This window comes from Dreissena polymorpha, chromosome 6, assembly GCF_020536995.1.
Source record: "Dreissena polymorpha isolate Duluth1 chromosome 6, UMN_Dpol_1.0, whole genome shotgun sequence".
Taxonomy (NCBI): domain Eukaryota; kingdom Metazoa; phylum Mollusca; class Bivalvia; order Myida; family Dreissenidae; genus Dreissena; species Dreissena polymorpha.
The window spans coordinates 22,893,796-22,914,604 of NC_068360.1; the positions used below are offsets into that span (position 1 = coordinate 22,893,796).

Genomic DNA, 20,809 nt, shown 5'->3' on the forward strand with positions numbered 1-20,809 from the left:
TTCGGTTTTAAATCCTACTTTCGGTTTTAAAATTTAAAAAATAATAAATAACTTGCTAACTTGGCTTTAGATTTAATGACATTTTCGCACACTTTCAAATTGCATCTATATGTATTGATTAACATGTATTTCATTTCAAGGTGTGCGGCTTTAAATAAACATTGGCTTACACATACAAAAACTATTCAAAATTACCGTTAATATCATTTATTTTAACAATGTCCCGTATCGTCAACAAACTGTGGAAAGACGCCCTAACCGTTGTAGTTATGACGCCGTATCGCGTTGTCCTGCAGACGCACCTCTTATTGTAACGTAGTTCAGCGGGAATGGGAGGTGATTATCAACTCGACTGTCATGTCTTATCGCATATTTAAATTTCAAATGTTTCGTCTTGTTATACACATTGTGAAAACTAATTGTACAAAATGAGTGGCATAGTTTATGTGTTGGCTTTTGTTTTATTCAATTGCCCGATGGCCACAGCATGTAAGTAAGCAGATGGAATTGATCTCTCATACTCTCATCCATATGGGGTCGACTATATATACATTTCCTTATATATATCTACACAAAAATGCATTTATATTAGTTAATTGCCATAATTATGATATCTATTTTTCAGCCACAACTGGGAAGGAGTTTGTCACTGGATTTCTGAGCTATGCTGGAGAAAACATTTTCAAAATAGATATTGCCTCGCAAACAAGTGCTGAAGTCCTTGTTTACGTACCATATCTTCAAATAAATAGAACATGGGTGTTTAACAAAACACTGTCTTTCGCTCTTGACAGTAGCATTGCGCTTTTCGGCACGCGAATGGGACAACACGGCGTTTTTATCAAATCAAATGTGGACATAACAGTTTATGTCACCACTTCATATAGTCCTGGTGCGGACACATATGTGAGCATACCGATTGAATCACTAAGTAATAAATATCAGATTGCCAGCTATGCGCCTAACTATATTTCCTCATACCCATCCGTATTTATGGTGATAGCTGCGTTTGACGACACGTCGATTAACGTTTCATTTCCTAACGGTACAACTATTTCAAAATCTCTTAACTGGTTGGACATTTACCAGGAAGCAAGTTCAACAAGCGATCTCACTGGTACTTTTGTTCAGTCCAGCAAACCCGTGTCTGTTATCAGCGGAGCATCATTGTCATACGTTGTAACTCATACATCTGGCTATTATGATATGTTGGTGGAACAAGTCATTCCACTCAATGCCTTTGAATCCCTTTTTATCGTTCCTCCGATTTACAATTCAAAGCAATTTATAGTTCGTATTTTCAGTAGTCAAAGTACTAACAGGGTATGTGTGAAAGACGCATCATTCGAAGATTGCACAATGGTTGGATCGACTAAATGGATTGAGTCTGCAGCAAAACGTACACCTTTGATCGTAACTAGTCAGGAACCGATTTCCGTAGTACAATACAAGGAAAGCGACTCGTACATGACCATTATTCCAGGAATACGGCAATTTATGAATTCTTATGCCTTTGTTGTACCCGAGGTCTATAACGGATACTTGTATGTTGCTCTAACCGTACTGACGTCTGCAATTCACACGCTTCGTCTAGACGGAAGATCACCAGCAGACGCGATTATTGACAAGGCAAATGTCCCTGCTCCATGGAACGAATATACAGTCCTCACCTGCATGATAACACTTGGATATCACGTTATTACATCCAACGAAACAAGTGTTACGTTCGGAGTGCTTGTGTATGGATACATTGATTCTGGGAGAGCATTTGCTTTTCCAGCTGGAATGCTCCTACGTAAATATAGCATTTCTTATGAATAACAAACTGAATATAACTATTATAGATAAATAATTTTATAATTGATGTAAATGTTAACTGTGGAAACTCCGTAAGAAACCCTCAAAGACTAATTTCCTTTTTATAATATTTTTGTTCAAAATGCAAAATTCTTCAACTGGATAAAATAAAACATTCAATCATCTATTTATCTCTAGCATTACAACGTCAAGAACAAATATGATTCATAATATGTCTCTCTGTCCCGAGTTACTCGAAATGAAAATTGCGTTTGTATATGTTTGGCTGAGATTATGTTCAGAAAAAATCATGTATGCAGAATAGAGTCCAGGCAAGCATGTAATATTTTTGCGGGGTAGAATTAATAAAATGACGACATTTATATCGTCTAATTGAAATTCGATTCCAAATCAAATTGTCCCCTTGACATACATTTTACTGGAATATATCTATATGTGTGTATAATGTTAATTTCCGTGCCTGCGCATGCCCATGTAAAAACTATAACTCACTTGCAGATCTTGACGAATGCGCATCGTTCCAATGCCATAACGGTGGAACATGTTCAGATGGTGTTAACCGTTACACTTGTACATGTGCGGCTGGCTTCAGTGGAAAGAACTGTCAAACCAGTAAGCAAGATTTTTTCACCTTTCTCAAATTCCAACGTTTCACGAACAAAGTACCGGACGAATGAATCTTGAATCTTAATATTATATGGGTTGCTTCGAAGGAACTTTCTATAAGGGCTTGATATTGGAATTGCGGCTCTATCTTATTTCGGGCATAAATGGAATGATGCAGAAACATTTGAAGACCCACCTACAAATTTACGTTTTCTGAATTATTTCTTGTTCAAAAAGCTACATTTATTAACCCTCGTACTGATTTTGTAAGCATAACCCGAAAGCATTCAATAGAAGATTTGATACTATTTAAGTACCGGAGATACGACGAGTGTTCCTTCTTTACTTGTGCAGAGTTGTGAACGTGTATCGAAATAAAACAATATATTATATAAGTTTTAGTGATATTATGTTAAGACTAATGTGTTGTTGACATTGAATACGAAGCATACAGATGATGAGCTGGCGTTTCAATTGAAGTATATTTTGTATCGCTCTTGCACGTTCGTATCATATTTGTAACACCACTAGTTACAACACGATACGTGTTCTATGCCTATCTGAATTCGTTGGCAAGGACTGTGAAATATTTTTGGTATATATGAAACAGCATGTTCAATAATCACAAGTGTTGTTTCATCATCAGATATTTTTTTTTCCATTTATTTATTTTTATTCGCCAATATACATTGTTCAGTCAAATACAAACATGACTGGAATAGTAATAAATTGAATTACAGTACAATCAGTCATGTTACAATAATGTATGTCAATTCTATAAAAATAGAACACAAAAATACTAATAATGATGAAGGTAAATTAGTATGACAAAGAGATTCCACCAATTCCCACGAACTGTTATAACTATTTGCTAAATGCGTGTTTTGTATAACTGCAGAGGCTATTTTGCAGCAACTACGGAGACCATGAATTGTAGGGGTTACCATTCTACGTCTACAGTTATAAATAAAGCGTTTTATTTCGAGACATAAAATGTTATACTTTTCAGATTGGTTACCAACTGACCCCAGTATAAATGTTTTACAATCAAAACTAAAATTGTTATCAATGTTTTAAATAGCAGATGTGATGATTGTAAAAACATTTGTATGACATTACAACTCCAAAATAAATGGACGAGAGTCTCTGTTTCTGTTTTACAGAAAGTACATTTGTCTGAGTCACTTATTTTTATTTTTTTAAACAAATTATTTGTGGCTAGTATGTTGTGAGTCAGTGTCACTTGGAACCATTGGTTGTATGAATCTTTTGTGGTTTTAAATACCCATGCATAAAGACTTCTCCATTCTGAGCTTTCAATACTGAAAAGACTGTTCCATTTTACTTGGTCTGTTGGAATTTCATTGTTGTATATTAATATGTTATATATAAGTGAGTTATTTTTATTGTGCAATAGTATAGGCTTAATGTATGCCGGGATGATTGGGAATCACTAGTCATTATTCATTGTTGAGATTTTATCAAGTTTAAGCAATGCTAAGTATTTTTTAATCGCTTGTATAATCCTTCTAATTGTAGAATGTTCACACTAGCGCCTAGTTTTTGTTCAAATTCCGTTCTAGTTAAAAATGTTCCATTGTAATTCATGACATCTTTAACAAATCGTATTCCTTTATTATACCAAATAGGAAAATAAAAATGTCCGTGTCCAATTGAAAAATTATTGTTAAAGTATAATGGAAGTTCTTGAAATTTCGTGATATTGTCAATTGGAAAATGGTCGATAAAATCTGCAAAAGATTCTAATATGTCTTTCCAAAAAGGATTAAACATCTGTCTTACACATAACTCAATATAACTTTCCGAAGTTAACTATTTTTGCTAATACAAGTATATTTTTAAGTGCAAAACCATAGCATGTACTTTTATAACATGTAATAAGTCTGTTTAACCATAGCATTTTTAATTTTTAACATACGAAAAGACATTAACCATTTTTAAAACTCCATTGTAATAATCTTCAATAAGTACTTTACTTTTCATTCTTGGCTGACCTTGCCAAACAAATTCGTAAAACATGCTATTTATTTAATTTAATATTTGTTGATTTGGGGTTGGTCATGTAGAACATAAATTTGTTAGCAGCGGTAATAAAAGAGATTTTACAACTATTATTCTACCAATTGGCGTTAGCGCTTTTCTATTCCATAATTTGATGCAATTTGCAATGCTTTGTATTTTATCATTTAAATTTAACGACACCATTTTTTCCAAGTCAATATGAAACTGTATGCCAAATAGTTTAAAATTATTGTTTCCCCAATCCAACTTTCATTTCTTTTTTATCGAACGGGTGCTATATTTTAAGGAACCTATCCAAATAACACGGGTTTTCTCGAAATTAATTTTTAAACCTGAAAATTGAGAGAAGTGATACAGGATATCGAGGGTTTAATTAACTTTGTCCTCACTTCCATCTAGCAGTAGTGTTGTATCATCTGCAAATTGTGAAATTTTATATTCATTCTATTCCACTGATACAAATAACTTTGATATTCCTGTTATTTCTTATTTTAATTGATAACATTTCAGCACATAAAATAATTAAGTATGGACTTATGGGATCCCCCTGGCTACAGCCACGACCTATGTTAAAGAATTCGGAAAGAAAACCATTCAACTGCACAGCAGTAGAAGTATTATCATAAAAAGTGATATCCATTTAATGAAACTGGGGCCAAACTTAAAAAACGTTAGCGTTTTTAAAATAAAATCAAAAGATAGAGAATCAACTGCTTTTTCAAAGTCTATCATCATTAATAGTCCAGGTATATTATGTTTTTCAGTAAAATTCATAATATCATATACGAGGCGAATGTTTTCTCCTATAAATCTACCCTTAACAAACTCTGTTTGATCTTTGTTTATAAGATGATCTAAAACTGTCTTTAGTCTTGCAGCAATAGTACCAGAGGCTAATTTATAAACAATATTTAACAAAGTGATTTGTCTCCAATTTTTTAAAAACTGTTTTGGTCTGTTTTCTTTCGGAATACACGTGATAATTCCTTGTTTTTGTGTAATAGACAGTTCTCCTTTTGTAAACGAAAAGTTCAAGGCTCTTACTACAAAATGACCCAGTTTCATCATCAGATAATAGTTCTACCCCTCTTACAAAGTAAAGGGGGCATACATGAATCACTTTAACGTCTGTTCGTCAGTTTTTTTGTCCGTCTCTTTGTACGCAAAAACAAACCTATCCGCATGAGTTCCCCTATACGTTTCAACGTACTACATTTAACCTTGCAGTTATTGTTCCATGTGATATGAAGCTGTTCAGTCGCAACTTTATCGTTCTGCATTAAACATTACAAGGGTAATGTCCATTTTTCAGTTGAGACATTCTAGAACACCATGTTTATGTATGTACACTATTAGCAAATTAGTTTGTCCCTTAACGAATTAAATTGAATTTACTGGAATAACCACGTACGTATGTTCGTCTGTTTTTTCCTAATGTATGTCTGTCTGCTGTCGGTTGGCCTGTCAATCATTAGAGTCATCGCTGTCCGAATGCGTTTTCCTATTTTTTTAAATGTACACCATTCAAACTTTCAGGCACTTTCCTTATGATATGAAGTCGTGCTTGTGCACATTTTATCAACCTTCATTAAAAGTTTCAAAAATTATGATCCTTCTTCAACAATTTATGAAATGGAGGTAATCTTCGTCACTTTTGTGACAAATTATAGTAAACGACCTGTAGCATGATTATGGGAAAACTTTCATAAAAATAACAACGGCTTGTGTATGGCTTTGGTACAATTTTTATGGATGAATGTACCAAATGTTGAATGTGTAAGATGTTTGTTAAGGCTCCAAACTCGTTGGGTCAAACTCTAGGCACTACTTTGCGGCCGTTTTCGGTAAAGATAAATCAACGCTTAATATGGTTGATATTTTCTTTTATGTAACGGATTGTGTTTAAATGACTGTGAAAACTTATCCATATAGCAAATAATGTGTGTGTCCAATTTAATATTGGCAATGGCGCAAATACATCAATCATTGCAAACAATGTTGAATGTTATACTTTGCCAAGGCTCATTTGCTTATTTGCCGGGACTATTTGAACAGCTTGAGATAATCGGATGTTAACTATCCGCCGGACCATATGTTAGAATGAACAGTTTTTCACAGTCTTATAGTGGTCTTTGGAATCGAGCGCACGATTTGGAGAAACAGAGCTCAGGTACAAAATGTGAACATGCATGTTTCTCGAAGCAAGACCCCTAAAATTATTGGGGAAATATGTACGTGTTTTACAAAACGCACGGGTTCATCTTACGGTCTCAAACTTGCTCGGTTGATTTGATGTCTTTATCCGTCGCAGATTTTAGGAATTTATCTTGTTCGTAATTGGATTGGTCGTTAATCATGTTTTTTTAAATTGATAAATTGAGATGTTGACGAATGTATGAGGGGTCCATGCTTAAATTCTGCAACGTGCATAACATAATATTGTTTCATACGTATGTGCATGTGACATTGGTTTAATGGCATAATCTGTGTAACAAGTTTAAGTATGTAATTCTTATCAGGAACTCATACTCATGGTTATTATTACATAAAATGTATTGCTGTTACAGAGACGAACATTTTAATCGTCATATAAACTTGCTTCGTCGTGTAGTTTAATGGCGTTGTAAACATTCCCCGTTTGTCACGCAATTAGTGGACACCATTTTACACAAAAGTGATGGAAACTCTTCAGCCACTGACCTAGCATAAGGTAGGAATATACAGTTGTAATGTCAATATCCGTGCATGTAAATCCAAGCTATAATTCTTTTTCCAGATATTGACGAATGCGCCTCATCCCCATGTCTGCACGGTGGTACGTGTTCAGATGGTGTCAACGCTTACAACTGTACATGTCCAGCTGGGTTCAGTGGATGGAAGTGTGAAAACAGTGAGTAATATATTGTTTTAAACATTTTTTTAAGATCTAATAAAAGGATCCGGACATTGCCCCTCCCCCCAGCTATATCAAATGAAGCATAGTATAAAAGGAGCTACGTTGTGGAGAAATCAATACCACTATATGTACTTTTAAAATACCAAAAGAAGACAATAAACGCATACGTCCCACTGAATTTTGATATGTTTTTTTTACATTTTTCTAATTCCGAGCGCCTTCTTACAGGCTGCCTTATTTTAGGTGTACTTTTATGAACTGACCTTGTCACATTCACCGTTAATCACGCATTCAACGTTTGTTTGAATTTAAACTCTGCAAGTGGTTGCTACTGACTTTAATATATACAATGCCACTCTTTCCCACGTTACTCGAACTGAAAATTGCGTTTGTATATGTTTGGCTGTGATTTTGTTCAGAACAAAACATTTATGCAGAATAGAGTCCAGGCAAGCATGTAATATTCTTGCGGGTTAAAATTCATAAAATGACGACATTTATATCGTCTATATATCCCCCGCCATAGGCGGAGGGATATTGTTTTGGCGTTGTCCGTCCTTCCGTCCGTCCGTCCGGCACTTTTGTATCCGGAGCCATATAATGGAAGTGCTTTGGCGGATTTTAATGAAACTTAGTATGAGTATATATATGGATAAGAGGATGATGCGCGCCTAATGGCATTGTATAACATCTATAAATAACAGAGTTATGGCCCTTTGTATCTTGGAAAAATGCTTTTTTGTGTCCGGAGCCATATATTGGAAGTGCTTTGGCGGAGTTCATTGAAACTTGGTATGAGTATATATATGGATAAGAGGATGATGCACGCCAAATGGCATCGTACACCATTGGATAATAAAGGAGTTATGGCCCTTTGTATCTTGAAAAAATGCTTTTTAGAGTGTCAAATATAACACTTTTGTGTCCAGAAGCATATTGGCGGGGGATATCAATTCAACGAATTTGCTTGTTGAAATTCAATTCCAAATCAAACTGTTCCCCTTGACATACATTTTATTGGAAGATATATATATGCGTGTATAATGTTAATTTCCATGCCTGTTTATGCGTATGTATTGTTTGTATAACTCCTTTGCAGATCTTGACGAATGCGCATCGTCCCCATGCCAACACGGTGGTACATGTTCAGATGGTGTTAACCGTTACTCTTGTACATGTTCGGCTGGCTTCAGTGGAAAGAACTGTCAAACCAGTAAGCAAAATGCTTTCACATTTCTCAACATCCAACATTTCACGAAAATAGTACCAGACGAATGAATATTGAATCTTAATATATTATATGTGCTGGTTTGAAAGAACTCCCGACAAAGGCTTTAGATTGGCATTTGGGGCTCCATCTTAATTCGGGAATAAATGGAAGGATGCAGAAACATATGAAGACCCACCTATACATTGTGTTACGTTTTCTGAATTATTTCTTGTTTAAACAGCTACTTTGGAGGTGGAATTGTCTCTGTGCAATTGTTATCGAGCACATTTTGTAACCCTTGTACTGATTTTTCAAGCATAACCCGAAAGCATTCAATAGAAGATTTGATAGTATTTAAGTACCGGAGATACGACGAGTGTTCGTTCTTAACTTGTGCAGATAAAAGTCAGTGTTGTCAACATGTATCGAAATAAAACAATATATTATATAAGTTTTAGAAAGATTGTGTTAAAACTAATGTGCTGTTGCCAAATTTAATACGAAGCATGCAGATGAGGAGCTGGCGTTTCAATTGAAGTATATATTGTATCTCTCTTGCACGTTCTTATCCTATTTGTAACAGCACTAGATACAACACGATAAATGTTATATGCCTATCTGAAAAGTTCGCAAGCACTGTGAAATATTTGTGTATATATGAAACAGCATGATCAATGATCACACGTTTTGTTTCATCGCCAGGTAATACAGTTATACCCTTGTTACAAACTAAAGGGGGCATGTCATGCTCTGATATAGCATGAAGTTAACCCGTGGCACAAGTGAACTCAACTTATTATTTCAGGATCGTTTATTGTTCTATCTTGCGACCATAAATGTGTGGTAAAATACTACAAAACGTTACTTTCATAGACTGCCTTAATTAATACCAAAAAAGCTTACAGAATTGTAAGAAGTGTGAGTTAGATCTTAACATAGCTTAATTCTGTATAAACGGTTGCTTAATAGAAACATGAGTACGAAATTATTGAGTACGAATCAATTCGAGAAATCCAACAAACGTGATTGTACTAATAGCAGCTTATAAAAACCTGAAGCAAATGAAACCTAACAAATTACAAAGCAATAAAATACAAGAAAATACATCAAACTTTCACCGTGGGGGCTATAAGGGCTAATAATCTGATGTTTGCGCGGATCGCGCCTTTTTACGATGAACAACCGATACAGCACATTTATGAGGTTACATAGCACTAATTTGGTTAAAAACCAGTATACAATTGAGTCCGCGGGGCTCGGACATCACAGGGCATACATGAATCACTATAACATATGTTCGTCCGTCTCTACGTCCGAAGAAACATACCTATTCGCAAGCGTTCCCCTATACGTTTGAACGTACTACATTCAACCGTGCATGTATTGTTCCTTATCAAATGAAGTTGTTCATGAGTAACTATATCGTCCTACATTAAACATTGCAAGGGTAATACGCATTTATCAGCTGAGACATTCTATAACATCATTTGAATGTATATACACTATTAGCAAATTAGTTTGCCCCTTAACGAATTAATTGAAATTTACTGGATTAACTAAGGACGAAGGTTCGTCTGTTTTTCTGCCAGCCTGTTGTCGGTTGGTCTGTCAATCAGTCGAGTCATCGCTTTCCAAATGCGTTCTCCTATATTTTTAAATGTACACCTTTCAAACTTTCAGGCACTCTTCTTATGGTATGAATTCGTACATGTGCAATTTTTATCAACCTTCATTAAACATTTCAATAGTTATTATTTTTCTTTAACAATTCTGGAAGTGGGGATAATCTTCGTCACTTTTGTGTAGTAAACGACCTGTCGAGTGACTATGGTTCCGGGACCATTTGAACAGCTTGAGTTGATCGGATTATTACTATCCGCAGACCATAGGTTAAAATGAACAGTAGTACACAGTCTTATAGTGCTTTTTGACTTCGATCGCTCGATTTGGAGATACAGATCTCAGGTAACAAATTTGAACATGCGGGGAATGTTAAACGAACCGAGGTCCCACATAATTTCGCGGAAATATGTACGTGATTTTAAAAACGCACGGGTCCGTCTTCGGTCTCAAAAAATAGACTGCTGTGAACGAAACATATCAAAAAGGCGGAAAGTGTCGTCCCCGATTAGCCTGTGCAGAATGCAGAGACCTATCTGGGACGACACTTAACGCACATGCATTAAACCCACTTTTCACATAGCACGGTCCATATTCTCATGAAACTTGCGTTTTCAACTTTTCTTTAACTATTGGATGGATTTCACTCAAACTTAAGAGTTGAATAGCCCGAAAGAAGCGATTTAGTCTGCAACGATGTTTGACAAAAGTACTGCCCATTGTCTGATTTCCCATTATTGAGTATTCAGTCACACATTTTTGTGGTTAAACTACTCTTTAAATACTGCGTGGATCTCGCCCAAAAACTCAAATTGGAATGGTCGTAATGTTATCATGATTGGTAAGAAAGGAATTTTAGTTGAGGCGAGTTTGGGCAGAATTATGGCCGTTTTCCACTATATAATATATAGTCCCAAAATGTAGTTTATTTAATCATCTTTAACTACTGGTAAAATCTCGCTAAAAATTTCACAGTTAAATGACCTGACCGAAAGGTATAAATTATCGTTAATAAATGGAAAAGTGACTGCGACAGTTTTCGCTAAAGCATGACCCTTTGTAGAAAATATAGTTGCTTTGTCCAAATATGTGTTGTACGGGCAACAGTTTTTGTTACATATTTCTAGTTTAAATTGTGTCACTTGTATTTCTGCTAGTGGACTGAACATAAATAGACACATATAATATGTTTACCTATAAATAATGGCTGCAACTACTTTACAAACATATTGATCTACACCTAAACGTGTGCCCCTTTATATCATGGGCTGGAAGTTTTCGGATTTAACTTGTTTAGGGCACTTTTTATACAGACAAAAACTTTTTTTAACTTGCGGTGAGCATAATACCAAACGCATTGATGCAAGGATACATTTAATTTACAAAATGTGCACCAGAAGGTAAAGTTGCCCTACTTTATAATTTAAATGGGATGTTTTTAATATTACCAGAGTTATGGCCCTTTATTAAAAGATGAACTTTTTATATAACTTACATAATCAATCATATTTCTGTTAAGGGATAAATATCTATATCGTCATGTAAACTTGCTTCATGGGGTAGTGTAATAACGTTTTAAACATTCCCCGGTTAACACGCAATCAGTGGACACCAATTTACATAAAAGGACCGGAAATTCTTCAGCCACTAACCATAAGGTAGGAATATACAGTTGTAATGTCAATATCCGTGCATGGGCGCATGTACATCCAAGCAATAATTATTTTTCCAGATATTGACGAATGCGCATCATCTCCATGTCTGCACAGTGGTACGTGTTCAGATGGTGTCAACGCTTACACCTGTGCATGTCCAGCTGGGTTCAGTGGATTGAAGTGTGAAACCAGTAAGTTATGTTATGTTTTCAACATTTTTCAAGATCCAATAAAAGGATCCGGACATTAACCCCCCCTTCCGCAATATTTAATGAATCAAAGTAGTAATGGAGCTACGTTTTGAAGAAATCAGTATCACTGCTTTTAAATTTATTTATTTATTGACGAAAAAATAAAATGACAAAAAGAAGACAATAAATGCAAACATTCTTCTGATATTTGCTGTATTGTTGACATATTTCTAATTCCGAGCGCCTTCTTACAGGCTGCCTTATCTCAGGTGTATTTTATTTGTAATGACATTGTTCACATCCACCGGTAATGACGCATTGACCTTTTGTTTAAATTAAAACTCTGCAAGTGGTTGCTACTGACCATAATATATACAATGCCACCCTATCCCACGTTAGAGGAAATGAAAATTGCGTTTGTATATATTTGGCTGAGATGTTCAGAAAACAACGTATGCAGAATATAGTCCAAGCAAGCATTGTACTATTCATGCGGGGTATAATTCATAAAATGACGACATTCATATGGTCTAATAATGTTAATTTTCGTGCCTGCGCATGCGTATGTAAAAACTATAACTCCTTTGCAGATCTTGACGAATGCGCATCGTCCCCATGCCAACACGGTGGTACATGTTTAGATGGTGTTAACCGTTACACTTGCACATGTTCGGCTGGCTTCAGTGGAATGAACTGTCAAACCAGTAAGCAAGATTTTTTCACCTGTCTCAACACCCAACATTTCACAAAATAGTTCCGGACGAATGAATCTTTAATCTTAATATTATATGGGCTACTTTGAAGGAACTTCCGACAAGGGCTTGACATTGGATTTTGGGGCTCCATCTTATTCCGGGGGTAAGTAAATGGAAGAAAGCAGAAAAATATGAAGACCCACTTATACCCTCTGTTGCGTTTCTGAATTATTTCTTGTTTAAACAGCTACCTTGGAGGTGGAATTGTCTCTGTGCAATTTTGACTGAGCACATTTTGTAACCATTGTACTGATTTTGTAAGCATAACCAGAAAGCATTAAATAGAAGATTTGATAGTATTTAAGTACCGGAGATACGACGAGTGTTCGTTCTTTACTTGTGCAGATAACAGTCAGTGTTGTCAACGTGTATCGAAAAAAAAAATTATAGAAGTTTTAGGAAAATTATGTTAAAGCTAATGTGTTGTTGCCAAATTGAATACAAAGCATACAGATGATAAGCTATATATAATATATAGTCCCAAAATGTAGTTTATTTAATCATCTTTAACTACTGGTAAAATCTCGCTAAAAATTTCACAGTTAAATGACCTGACCGAAAGGTATAAATTATCGTTAATAAATGGAAAAGTGACTGCGACAGTTTTCGCTAAAGCATGACCCTTTGTAGAAAATATAGTTGCTTTGTCCAAATATGTGTTGTACGGGCAACAGTTTTTGTTACATATTTCTAGTTTAAATTGTGTCACTTGTATTTCTGCTAGTGGACTGAACATAAAAAGACACATATAATATGTTTACCTATAAATAATGGCTGCAACTACTTTACAAACATATTGATCTACACCTAAACGTGTGCCCCTTTATATCATGGGCTGGAAGTTTTCGGATTTAACTTGTTTAGGGCACTTTTTATACAGACAAAAACTTTTTTTAACTTGCGGTGAGCATAATACCAAACGCATTGATGCAAGGATACATTTAATTTACAAAATGTGCACCAGAAGGTAAAGTTGCCCTACTTTATAATTTAAATGGGATGTTTTTAATATTACCAGAGTTATGGCCCTTTATTAAAAGATGAACTTTTTATATAACTTACATAATCAATCATATTTCTGTTAAGGGATAAATATCTACATCGTCATGTAAACTTGCTTCGTGGGGTAGTGTAATAACGTTTTAAACATTCCCCGGTTAACACGCAATCAGTGGACACCAATTTACATAAAAGGACCGGAAATTCTTCAGCCACTAACCATAAGGTAGGAATATACAGTTGTAATGTCAATATCCGTGCATGGGCGCATGTACATCCAAGCAATAATTATTTTTCCAGATATTGACGAATGCGCATCATCTCCATGTCTGCACAGTGGTACGTGTTCAGATGGTGTCAACGCTTTCACCTGTGCATGTCCAGCTGGGTTCAGTGGATTGAAGTGTGAAACCAGTAAGTTATGTTATGTTTTCAACATTTTTCAAGATCCAATAAAAGGATCCGGACATTAACCCCCCCTTCCGCAATATATAATGAATCAAAGTAGTAATGGAGCTACGTTTTGAAGAAATCACTATCACTGCTTTTAAATTTATTTATTTATTGACGAAAAAATAAAATGACAAAAAGAAGACAATAAATGCAAACATTCTTCTGATATTTGCTGTATTGTTGACATATTTCTAATTCCGAGCGCCTTCTTACAGGCTGCCTTATCTCAGGTGTATTTTATTTGTAATGACATTGTTCACATTCACCGGTAATGACGCATTGAACTTTTGTTTAAATTAAAACTCTGCAAGTGGTTGCTACTGACCATAATATATACAATGCCACCCTCTCCCACGTTAGAGGAAATGAAAATTGCGTTTGTATATATTCGGCTGAGATGTTCAGAAAACAACGTATGCAGAATATAGTCCAAGCAAGCATTGTACTATTCATGCGGGGTATAATTCATAAAATGACGACATTCATATGGTCTAATAATGTTAATTTTCGTGCCTGCGCATGCGTATGTAAAAACTATAACTCCTTTGCAGATCTTGACGAATGCGCATCGTCCCCATGCCAACACGGTGGTACATGTTCAGATGGTGTTAACCGTTACACTTGCACATGTTCGGCTGGCTTCAGTGGAATGAACTGTCAAACCAGTAAGCAAGATTTTTTCACCTGTCTCAACACCCAACATTTCACAAAATAGTTCCGGACGAATGAATCTTTAATCTTAATATTATATGGGCTACTTTGAAGGAACTTCCGACAAGGGCTTGACATTGGATTTTGGGGCTCCATCTTATTCCGGGGGTAAGTAAATGGAAGAAAGCAGAAAAATATGAAGACCCACTTATACCCTTTGTTGCGTTTCTGAATTATTTCTTGTTTAAACAGCTACCTTGGAGGTGGAATTGTCTCTGTGCAATTTTGATTGAGCACATTATGTAACCATTGTACTGATTTTGTAAGCATAACCAGAAAGCATTAAATAGAAGATTTGATAGTATTTAAGTACCGGAGATACGACGAGTGTTCGTTCTTTACTTGTGCAGATAACAGTCAGTGTTGTCAACGTGTATCGAAAAAAAAAATTATAGAAGTTTTAGGAAAATTATGTTAAAGCTAATGTGTTGTTGCCAAATTGAATACAAAGCATACAGATGATAAGCTATATATAATATATAGTCCCAAAATGTAGTTTATTTAATCATCTTTAACTACTGATAAAATCTCGCTAAAAATTTCACAGTTAAATGACCTGACCGAAAGGTATAAATTATCGTTAATAAATGGAAAAGTGACTGCGACAGTTTTCGCTAAAGCATGACCCTTTGTAGAAAATATAGTTGCTTTGTCCAAATATGTGTTGTACGGGCAACAGTTTTTGTTACATATTTCTAGTTTAAATTGTGTCACTTGTATTTCTGCTAGTGGACTGAACATAAAAAGACACATATAATATGTTTACCTATAAATAATGGCTGCAACTACTTTACAAACATATTGATCTACACCTAAACGTGTGCCCCTTTATATCATGGGCTGGAAGTTTTCGGATTTAACTTGTTTAGGGCACTTTTTATACAGACAAAAACTTTTTTTAACTTGCGGTGAGCATAATACCAAACGCATTGATGCAAGGATACATTTAATTTACAAAATGTGCACCAGAAGGTAAAGTTGCCCTACTTTATAATTTAAATGGGATGTTTTTAATATTACCAGAGTTATGGCCCTTTATTAAAAGATGAACTTTTTATATAACTTACATAATCAATCATATTTCTGTTAAGGGATAAATATCTACATCGTCATGTAAACTTGCTTCGTGGGGTAGTGTAATAACGTTTTAAACATTCCCCGGTTAACACGCAATCAGTGGACACCAATTTACATAAAAGGACCGGAAATTCTTCAGCCACTAACCATAAGGTAGGAATATACAGTTGTAATGTCAATATCCGTGCATGGGCGCATGTACATCCAAGCAATAATTATTTTTCCAGATATTGACGAATGCGCATCATCTCCATGTCTGCACAGTGGTACGTGTTCAGATGGTGTCAACGCTTTCACCTGTGCATGTCCAGCTGGGTTCAGTGGATTGAAGTGTGAAACCAGTAAGTTATGTTATGTTTTCAACATTTTTCAAGATCCAATAAAAGGATCCGGACATTAACCCCCCTTCCGCAATATTTAATGAATCAAAGTAGTAATGGAACTACTTTTTGAAGAAATCACTATCACTGCTTTTAAATTTAGTTATTTATTGACGAAAAATAAAATGACAAAAAGAAGACAATAAATGCAAACATTCTTCTGATATTTGCTGTATTGTTGACATATTTCTAATTCCGAGCGCCTTCTTACAGGCTGCCTTATCTCAGGTGTATTTTATTTGTAATGACATTGTTCACATTCACCGGTAATGACGCATTGAACTTTTGTTTAAATTAAAACTCTGCAAGTGGTTGCTACTGACCATAATATATACAATGCCACCCTATCCCACGTTAGAGGAAATGAAAATTGCGTTTGTATATATTTGGCTGAGATGTTCAGAAAACAACGTATGCAGAATATAGTCCAAGCAAGCATTGTACTATTCATGCGGGGTATAATTCATAAAATGACGACATTCATATGGTCTAATAATGTTAATTTTCGTGCCTGCGCATGCGTATGTAAAAACTATAACTCCTTTGCAGATCTTGACGAATGCGCATCGTCCCCATGCCAACACGGTGGTACATGTTCAGATGGTGTTAACCGTTACACTTGCACATGTTCGGCTGGCTTCAGTGGAATGAACTGTCAAATCAGTAAGCAAGATTTTTTCACCTGTCTCAACACCCAACATTTCACAAAATAGTTCCGGACGAATGAATCTTTAATCTTAATATTATATGGGCTACTTTGAAGGAACTTCCGACAAGGGCTTGACATTGGATTTTGGGGCTCCATCTTATTCCGGGGGTAAGTAAATGGAAGAAAGCAGAAAAATATGAAGACCCACTTATACCCTTTGTTGCGTTTCTGAATTATTTCTTGTTAAACAGCTACCTTGGAGGTGGAATTGTCTCTGTGCAATTTTGATTGAGCACATTTTGTAACCATTGTACTGATTTTGTAAGCATAACCAGAAAGCATTCAATAGAAGATTTGATAGTATTTAAGTACCGGAGATACGACGAGTGTTCGTTCTTTACTTGTGCAGATAACAGTCAGTGTTGTCAACGTGTATCGAAAAAAAAAATTATAGAAGTTTTAGGAAAATTATGTTAAAGCTAATGTGTTGTTGCCAAATTGAATACAAAGCATACAGATGATAAGCTTGCGTTTTGTATCGCTCTTGCATGTTCTTATCATATTTGTAACACCACTACAGTCGATTGGTGTATAACGAATAGCTAAGGACTTCGAGTCTCATTTCAACGTAAACACCATGCATTCAGTAATTAAACCATTAAACTTAGATAGACACATGTCTTTCCTATTGAAACATGCCAGCGGTTTTAAATTTCCGAAAAATATTATTTGTTTACAGCGCGAATTTCATGGTACACTGATTCAGCAATTACCGGATCGCTTAGGTCTTTATCGGATAATATGTGTATCGTGTTATTTCTTGAAATTTGACACAGCATTTTAAAAACAAATAATTGCAAAATATGTACATTTCCAGAATGAAAATTCATTTCTGCGTTTAATAAGATCAAGTTTATGGAAATCACTGCACAATTGATGAAGTAATGGCTGTTCAAAGCGATGCACCCTATATTCGGGTCATTTTGAGTTGAATACCTTGTAATATTTAAATAGATTTGATAGTGAAAATATGTTTTCAGAGAAATTAATTGTTTGTTATAATTTGATTATTTTTCATTAACAATGATGTTTTTACTAATTAATATCATAACCACACGCTAATCACATGTGTATTGGACAACTTCAATTGAGTTTATATTTATTTTGAGACAATCCCCACATTCCTGAATATGGGTCATCACATTGTCCGTTATTCACTAAATCCCGAGTTGCAGCTCTCATGCTTATTTTATATGGTACGCATCAATTTGGTTTCTGAGCATTCTTACTTTTCTAAAGGAAACATAATATTAAAATATTACATCAATGAACATTATGTTTATCAAACAAAATCTGCAAAATTCAAGATACCATTTGTCTGCACTTTTCCTGTCGTCACAAAAACGGTTAGTACATATCGTGACCTTGTTTTGGTTTCGAAAAAAGAAACAGTAGTAAACATTGACACACGTCAACAAAAACATGAATCGACTTAACAATGATAGGCTGTGTGTATTCAATTCATAGAAAACTATAAATCTTAACATAAATAAAAGTATTTTGCAAAAAACGTTTAACCTATCCGTTACTCACTAAAATCCGCTATACACCAATCGACTGTAGTTATAACAAGATACTTGTTATATGCTTATCAGGATTCGTTCTCAAGGACGGTGGAATATGTTTGTATATATGAAACAGCACGTTCAATCATCACATGCTTTGTTCCATCGCCAGATAATAGTTATACCCCCGTTGCAAAGTAAAGGGGGCATACAGGAATCACTATAATGTCTGGTCGTCTGTCTATATGTCCGTCTGTTTGTCAATGAAAACAAACCTATCCGAAAGCGTTCCCCTATACGTTTCAACGTAGGTTTTATCCAGGCTAAAACGGCAAAGGTGGGGGAGAAGCTGATGTCAATATGTTGACATCTTTTATGCACATCGTTAGATAGTGAACTTTGAACTAAATCAATTATGCTGTAATTATTAAGTACTGATATCCAGTCATCCATTCAGCATATACCAAGAGGTATTTTCTTAATCAAATAATCTTTGCAGTTATGTTAGGTAATACTTTTTTCTAAACATGACACATTAGTTATTTATGAACATAACAAATGGACAAAAACAGATGCGGAATACAATGAATGGTAGATACATTATAATACAGAGTAAAACATCTTCATTCAACAGCATTTCATAAATATATGTTTTTGAAAAAAAAAAATCATATGATTCACAAAAGAAACAAAAAAAGTTGCGGATATATAAATGAAAAAAGATAATTTTCGAAATATTTTCAGAAAAAAAAATAAAATAATTTGCTGCTAATGCAACTTTTACAATACGGGAAAAAACCTGTATGATTTAGCGCGATTGTGTGTTTGAGTTTTTGTGATCTTGCCTTAATGCGTATATGAACAATTACAGACTTCAACAAACAGCTGATATGCTACAGTTGTGAAGACATGTCTGACCTTGCACTCTGTGATACAGTACAGAAATGTGGCGAAGGGGAAGTAAGACGATTTTTGATTTTTTTTCTTCATTTAAAGGCGGTTTAAACAAAATATTATTTTAAATCATTTTAAACACCGCTTGTTTGATATTTTTGTATTTAAAGTATGTGAAACTAAATTAAAAAATAAATATTTTATCAGGTGTGTGTGGTAGAGCGAACTTATGCCAAGTACAGATCGGGATGTGCCAATAGTTCGGTAACTAAATGTTATACGTAATGTAATGTCTTTATCAACTATACAATAAAGATTTAAATGGACATTGTATAACCTATTGTTGCTTTATATAGTTCTCCCATCCTGGTGCTGTTTTATTAAATTGATGTGTATTACATTTCAGTTGTTTTAAATGTTTATATTAAATATTATATTTAAAATGCATGCATGCTTTTAAAATTTGCTTATGTCGATTCAGATTTGTACGAAATTTCCAAGTTCAAGACACTGTGCAGAATGTTGCAACAACGACTACTGCAATGGACGTGGATGTGGGGATGAAGGTGAACGCAATTTTAACTCATATACATGCACAAACGCAATTGAATTATGTATGTTATAATTTAATTAGAGTCGTTATCAGATATGGGTATGCCAGAATTAAATTTGTTTCATATTTGTATAGGTTTGGTCGCAAGAAACGAACGGGGCCCACTGTGCTATGACTGCAATCATGTTCGAACCATTCAGCAATGCACGTCCATAAGACCGTGTAATCAACACGAGGTTTGTTTAAATACGAGTATAATACGTTAAGTTAAATTGTGAACAATTATTCATTGTATAAACTATTATATTTACACTGATTTATTTATAAAACAATTGCCACATCGGTTTCTCATTTTATATGTTCACAATAACTACCGGATGCACAAATTTAAAAACTGTTATACAATTGCAAGATTAAATAGCATTTTGTGTTTTCTAATACAAACTTCTCATTTTCTAGACATGCAGTATCGAGGAATTCGAATGGCTGAATCTCACACACTTCAAGCTTGGGTGTGTAGATGCACCGGTATGTGGATGTAATTATAGTAAAACATTCATGCATACAGATATATAAAATTTCGGTTTATAAACATTCCATGCGAACCGTAATGCATTTATGTATTTCAGTTTATTATTTACAAATTTATAAAATCCATAATGATAAGTGCACAGTGTGTAATATTTTATAACAAAAACCATTGCTTCAAATATAATAACTAGACTAAAATAGAG

At 34.7% G+C, this 20,809-nt stretch overlaps 1 protein-coding gene across 1 annotated transcript in view; it reads left to right on the forward strand.

The window, feature by feature from the left end:
• The first annotated feature begins 391 nt into the window (after positions 1-391).
• The window catches only part of LOC127835511 (neurogenic locus notch homolog protein 2-like), a 128,583-nt gene continuing 108,165 nt past the window's right edge, over positions 392-20,809 (forward strand). Inside the window, exons 1-16 of the mRNA XM_052361951.1 lie at positions 392-489; positions 626-1,795; positions 2,317-2,430; positions 7,244-7,357; positions 8,463-8,576; positions 11,926-12,039; positions 12,630-12,743; positions 14,094-14,207; positions 14,798-14,911; positions 16,262-16,375; positions 16,964-17,077; positions 19,500-19,588; positions 19,730-19,786; positions 20,004-20,088; positions 20,211-20,311; positions 20,535-20,603. Of these exons, the coding sequence (XP_052217911.1) occupies positions 429-489; positions 626-1,795; positions 2,317-2,430; positions 7,244-7,357; positions 8,463-8,576; positions 11,926-12,039; positions 12,630-12,743; positions 14,094-14,207; positions 14,798-14,911; positions 16,262-16,375; positions 16,964-17,077; positions 19,500-19,588; positions 19,730-19,786; positions 20,004-20,088; positions 20,211-20,311; positions 20,535-20,603 (2,658 nt within the window). The 5' untranslated portion in view covers positions 392-428. The remainder of the gene's footprint in view (positions 490-625; positions 1,796-2,316; positions 2,431-7,243; positions 7,358-8,462; positions 8,577-11,925; positions 12,040-12,629; positions 12,744-14,093; positions 14,208-14,797; positions 14,912-16,261; positions 16,376-16,963; positions 17,078-19,499; positions 19,589-19,729; positions 19,787-20,003; positions 20,089-20,210; positions 20,312-20,534; positions 20,604-20,809) is intronic.